This window comes from Corvus cornix, chromosome 5 (assembly GCF_000738735.6).
Source record: "Corvus cornix cornix isolate S_Up_H32 chromosome 5, ASM73873v5, whole genome shotgun sequence".
NCBI classification, from domain to species: domain Eukaryota; kingdom Metazoa; phylum Chordata; class Aves; order Passeriformes; family Corvidae; genus Corvus; species Corvus cornix.
The window spans coordinates 5511280-5517279 of record NC_046335.1 but is presented as its reverse complement, the minus strand read 5'-3'; the positions used below and the strand labels follow the sequence as shown (position 1 = coordinate 5517279).

The following is a 6000-nucleotide window of genomic DNA, read 5'->3' as shown; positions in this document are numbered from 1 at the left end:
TTGCTGTCCAGGAACCAATACCTGGGAGGACAATAACTGCAGTTCTCACTGGAAAAGTCATTCTTTGTACCTTGGTGTTTTGGAGAGCACAGTCCAGAGTAAAATCCATCACTGGGAGCAGATCAGCCTGGGAGGGGCAGTTGGGAACATTTCAAGATGTGATGCAAAACATCACCTGCACAACAGAGTGGAGATCCCACACAACTTGTGTAGATTGTAAACTGCTTTTTATTTTCTGCTGGTCATTTTTTGGAACATGCCTTGGCTGTTCCACAGTGAACCTGAGACAAGGAGAACTCAAAACAGAAAATCTGTTGTACAGTACAGAGGTCTGACATGAGCCGCTCAATTTTTACATCCAGATCATTATTGATTTCTTTTGGGAATTCCATTTCCACATGAAGTGTGGCTGGATGAACACTACTGAAGCACACAAGTACCAAGACCACCAACACAAACTGAGAAATTACACAGCCCTTTTATAATACTGAAAATTCTCTCCCACTGGCAGTAAGAATAAACAGGTCCAAAGGTTTCTTTGTATGGAGAGCAGCTACACTGAATGGTTTCAACATCAAAATCAACTTGAAAACAACAATTTCAGGTAAAGTGCTAAATTAAATCTAACTAGGAAAGGAGTTCTACAATAATCCTGGGTCTGAGCACTGTTGTTTGGCAGTCTCCTTCCTGCCACACTGGTTACAGAAAACACTCTTCACACCCAGCTTACCACAGCCCAGCTGAAACTTGAGCAGCCTCCAAATGGACAAGGAACGGAAATAGGAGAAAAAGAGAAAATAAATCAAAGGCAACCAATTAATTTTCATCTCTCACATTGTTCTTCCTGCTCAACTGGGGAAAGGGAACCTTTCCAAGTGAGTTCAGAAATGCTGTGGGGGTCCCCTCATCCATTCCTGTCTTCAGAGAAGAAGGTTGGAAAACGCTGATGACAGGCAATAAAGTAGAATCACTGAAATTTATAAATCTGGAAATTTGGAAGAAAAAAATATCTATATGCAAGAATAATGAAGAAAATATTTGTCAGCATTTGAGTGAACTGAGAGTTCCAGACTGGAGGCCTCTTCTGCTCAAAAACTTCATGGAAGTGCACAGGTGTGGGAAAACCCTTGAGACACAATGCACAGCACAGCCGTGGGAGATGAGAACGATAAATTATTCTGGTTTTTCATTGTGGACAACACTCATACCTTCTAAATTTGGGAACAGAATATTTTTTCTGCCCCTCTCTCTCCCTTTCTCTATATTTTAAGTTATGAACCACAGAAATTCAGAAGTAGCAGCATTTCTAATTCTTTTTCAGATGAAAGGTAACAGGCATTCTGTAAACTCCTGTGCTCTCCTTTCTGCACCACAGCCAAAACACAGTAATAGAGCTCAGCAGAACTGTGAATTGCTCCCATTCATCCTCATCAAGTATTAACTTCATACACTGGAATTCACCATTCCAAAGTCTACCTATCAGGATAGTCAGTCAATAGTCAGGCTAGTTAGGATAATACCTAAGGATTAAAAACAATACTATAGTGACTTCTGCAGCACTACAGGAATCCACTGTAAAATTAACCCTGTATTTCAGGTATTTTCTCAGTCACATTTTCAAGATGATGCACACAAACCAAACTGCCTGAGGGCAACAGAGCATTACAGTGCAGGGCAAGACTCGGCTGTTTCAGAGCGAGGCGGGAAGAGCAAAAAGCTTAGCAAAGTTTTGCCAAGTTTCTGTCTCCTCACAGATAATCTAAGTATTCAGACTTAAGCATTATTGGTTAGAGTTTAAAATAAAGTGACTGCAGTGATGTTCTTCTGTAAAATTTATAATAAATACACTCTCTAAATTGTAGTGTCTGACAAAAATCCCTGAGTTAATTCTCATCAGTGTAAGGTCTCCTGTTTTCCAAAGGAGTTTTGGTTCAGTCAGACAGAAAATCACTTCCTGATATACAGCTGTCAGTGCTTATTCAAGGTACACTTTTACAAGGTATATTTTTAGTTCTCTACAGTAGTGCCAGAGATTCCATGAGCATCTGAATCCCTGCAGTGTGACAAAGCCTGTGAGACACAGTTATCAGAGGACAGCCACAGGCAGGAAGGCAGCTACACCTGGTTAACAGGAATTTGAATTGGAAGAATAAAGGCAAGTTCACTTTTTAGGCAGATAACGTCACAACTTGTGGTCACCTTGGTTTTCTGCTGGTTCAACAGCAGCCACTGCCAGTGCCACAGGAGGAGCTGGGGACTCCTGGCCAAGAGTGGATGTGCTGTTTCTGGTACTGCCAAACTATTACATGGCTCACCTGGAGTCACGAAACCTCTGCTAGAAACTTCTTTATAAAAATAACTTCAGCCTTTTCCAGGGATCTTTTTCTTTGGGATCCTACCAGAACTCCTGAGTTAGTTCCCTGGCCTCACCGTATGTGTCTATTTCTATATTAAACTCCTAGGTAGAAGGATACTTCCAAGCAAAAAGGATTTCTGAAGCAGTACTAACCTGCACCACCTGGGTGGCTCCAGGCCAGCCATTAAAAATGAAAAGTATCGTCTGGACCCTGAGAGAACCAAGTGATCTGTTGGCATGAGAAACCCTAGTTTGTCAGCTCAGGAATAGAGAAGGTGATTCCACCTCTGCTATTTGCTGTTCCTTCCCATTAGACAAGAGAGGACCAAGCACATTCAGTCAGCCTTTGCTTCCTCAGGGCATGAAGTCTCTGAAGAGATAAGGCCACTTTAAGGCCATCAGATTGCACCTGATAGAAGCAAATCTTAAAAAGACACCATAGTCTCAGCCACTGCTTTCAATCTACTACAATGAGGAACTTTTCTTGTGGGTACCCAATTCCATTTCCAACAAAGCCCAGTTGGTGTTGAAAATTGCATTCACATTCAGGGGGCTAAAAAAAGGGGTGATTATAAAACATAGAAGTTTATAGACATATGAGGCAAAATTAGGGTTCTAAAAAAGTAAAATTTCCCTTTGTCTTCAACAGAGGCAGATTTTCATCTTTTAAGCCCAAATATTCTCTGACACACAACAGAACACAAAATATAGAAACACTTTAGTTCAAACCTGAAACATTTGTAAAAATGGGAATTAGAGAGAAAAAGAGAAAAGTCTTTCACTTGGAGGAATACTGAGGTACTTTGAGAAGTATTCAAAAGCAGATATTAATTGAAAAATGTCTATTATTAACTGCAAAATGAAAAAACAAAATGAAATGCTACTAAATGCTATTATGCTTAATGGGCAAAGCCTGCTAATTTAAAAATTACATCAGGATGATTCAAGTGTGCTGACACAGAAAACCTGTATTTCAAAAAAAAAATTAAAAAATATTATGATCTGCCCATTAAACTGGGCTAAGGCAGTTGCTCTCTAGATCCATCTTAGGATAAATTAAACACTTGGAATCAACAAGTTCTTAATCTGAACTGGTTGAAATTTTGGAAATTATTCAAGCAATACAAGTCTTTCAAGGATTAGGACAATGTGCATTATCCTAGGTGCAGATATCACATTATGCCCATAAAGACTGATGTAATGTCTATTTACCTTGTCTTGAAAGGACAAGTTATTTATTTCAAGTGTCTGTTTTGTTCACCATGTGCCCTAAACCATTTTTGCATTGCAGAAATTCTCAAGAGACCTTTTTACCTGTCATTATTACATCATGAAAAACTCATATTTTAGAATGGAAAAGACAAATTGTCCAATAACTGAAGAGAGTGACTCAAGATTAAAGAAGGACCATCACTAATGTAGCTGAAAAGAGCATTACTTCTTCCATGGCAGCTTTGGTCAGTGTTTCTTTAGGATGTCCAGCACTCACAGTAGTGTTGGCACCTCTCTGGTTCTTGCTGTGCTCCTGAAGTTCAGTTCAGACAGTGTCAGTAAGCTGTTACTGATCAACCCAATTGAAAATTATTAGAACCAAACTGAGAAGGCCAACACAAATGCCAAAAATAACCAAGGCACAAGCCTGTGAAGAAAGAAAAGCAAAAATTAATATTTTGCTGAAAGAAGCATTTTACATGTCCAAGGCTTAGGAAAGTCCATAAGAATAGGTACAAATTGTGTCTTTTAAAATAATCTGTAATGTTTCAAATTACCCAGTCTTCAAACACAAAATATCTGCTTAGGGGGAAACTAAACCAAGCCTGGGATAGTTTCACTGGGAACTCTTGGAGCAGTCTGGTTTCCCTGCTCACACTATCCAGCTGCACAAAAAATAATTTGCCCTTTACAACTTTAAACAAATTGAGAAACTGAATTTGTATTTTACTCAAAATACAATTAAAATTACAATGGATTTTTTTACATTTTTGAATAAAACCACAGTTCAAGAAACAGTAGCTTGCTGATTTATAACAAGGCCCCGAATCTGCTGGAACTAGTCATGACTTAAGATGGTCAGAGGGCATCATTATTAGATTTTCTTCCAGATTCCCTGTTTTGTCAATACAAGAGCAGCCCCATAAATCGTAAAAATGGCAGAAAGACTGTATAAACAGTTTGTCAGCATTTTGGCCACTGACATGAAGCTGCTCTGCTGAGCAGTGGTTAAAATGAAGACAGACAGTTACAGCGCAAAAAGCACAAATTCCAACCCAGAACTTAACCTACTACACCAAAAGAGAAACCACAAAGAGGAGGAAAAAAAAAAAGGAAGAGGACAAAAAAAAAAAAGATGTTTTTGAGAAGTCTTGCATAGAAAACAAGCACAAAAACTGTTTCACTTAAATGCAGTTTAGCTTTGTACCAGCTGCCCAGACAGCATCAGAGTAAAAACTGAGGAGAAACTGGATTAAAAGTCAACATCTGAAAACTATAGGGGAAAGCACATACTCAGATCAGTGGTCCAGCACACGGACACAATGCCTGCCAAAAATCTCTGGTGAAGGAGTTTCAGAAAGACCAGAGCTACCAGTAAGGAATGAAAGAAAATGCTCAGAGATTTTGTGAGCGGCAATGAAAACAAGAGCTTTGCCCCTCGGACTGTGTGCTCCACTCTGTATTAAAATGCATTTAAAATGAGCCTATTTAAATATTATTAGTGCACATGAAAAAAAGAAAACATACCCCTAGTTTCTGTGGTGATATAAAGTCCTCTCTGTTAAGCTTAAGATAAAATAGTCCAGGATATATGAAAAGCAAACATGTTGATGTGGTTGAACCTTTAAAAAACAGGAAGATTTTGCTTAGAGAAGACTGAAGTCCATTGCAGAATCATATACTGAATTTCTTGAATTTAAAATAAAAAGCAAGAAAACCAACCACCACAAGAACTTACCAACTACTCCAAATACATTTTTAATGTCGGGCACGTACATTGCGAACAGAACAACAACTGTATTCAGTGTTAAGGTGACAAGGATATGGCAAATCCATGACCCAGGAAGATGAGAGAAAAACACCATCAACACAGCTTTCCTTGCCTACACAATACAAAGACAAACATTGTGTGGGTAAATACATACATAACATATTTTTTGATCTTATCTCAATTTCATAACCTTAAGAATTACATCATTCCAGATGTGAAAGAACATTTTAAAAATCTAAATGCCAGAAGCTTAGCAATAGTTTAATGCTTTGTCTCTCTGTAGTGTAGAGTGTAATTTATTACTGTATTAAAGCAAGATTTATCACATGGCCATTAGTCTTAAGAAATTACTGGCCCCTCCCTTTTTTGGAGGGACAAAAGAAGGCCTGGGGGATAGTGCTTTGTCTCTTTGAACATGCTTGGTAGCAAATGTCAGCATGTTGCCAATTGATTCATAATCTATACAGTGCTTCCATAGACAGAGTTTTGCCTGTATCATTTTTTTTGGTCCTAACTGAATGAATTTTCAGTTCTACCACAGTACTGATAAGCTAAAGCAGAGGTTTTTTTGGTGAAATAGGTCTATATGTGTTTTTAATTTACAATTAAATTGAGTTTCAAGTATTAGTGTGCTTGTGTGTGGGTGCGTGCATGTAGAAAG

The 6000-nt window shown here is 38.5% G+C and overlaps 1 protein-coding gene across 3 annotated transcripts in view; it reads right to left on the bottom strand.

Moving 5' to 3' along the window:
- Window positions 1-208: 208 nt before the first annotated feature.
- Window positions 209-6000, bottom strand: part of SLC38A6 (solute carrier family 38 member 6) — a 38152-nt gene continuing 32360 nt past the window's right edge. For 2 of the 3 annotated variants that reach the window (XM_039552565.1, XM_019284474.3), the window contains exons 14-16: window positions 5307-5451; window positions 5096-5190; window positions 209-3995 (exon numbers count right to left, since the gene is read on the bottom strand). In XM_039552565.1, coding sequence (XP_039408499.1) covers window positions 3915-3995; window positions 5096-5190; window positions 5307-5451 — 321 coding nt within the window. In that variant the 3' untranslated portion in view covers window positions 209-3914. The remainder of the gene's footprint in view (window positions 3996-5095; window positions 5191-5306; window positions 5452-6000) is intronic. The other variant, XM_039552566.1, reaches the window with a different exon arrangement.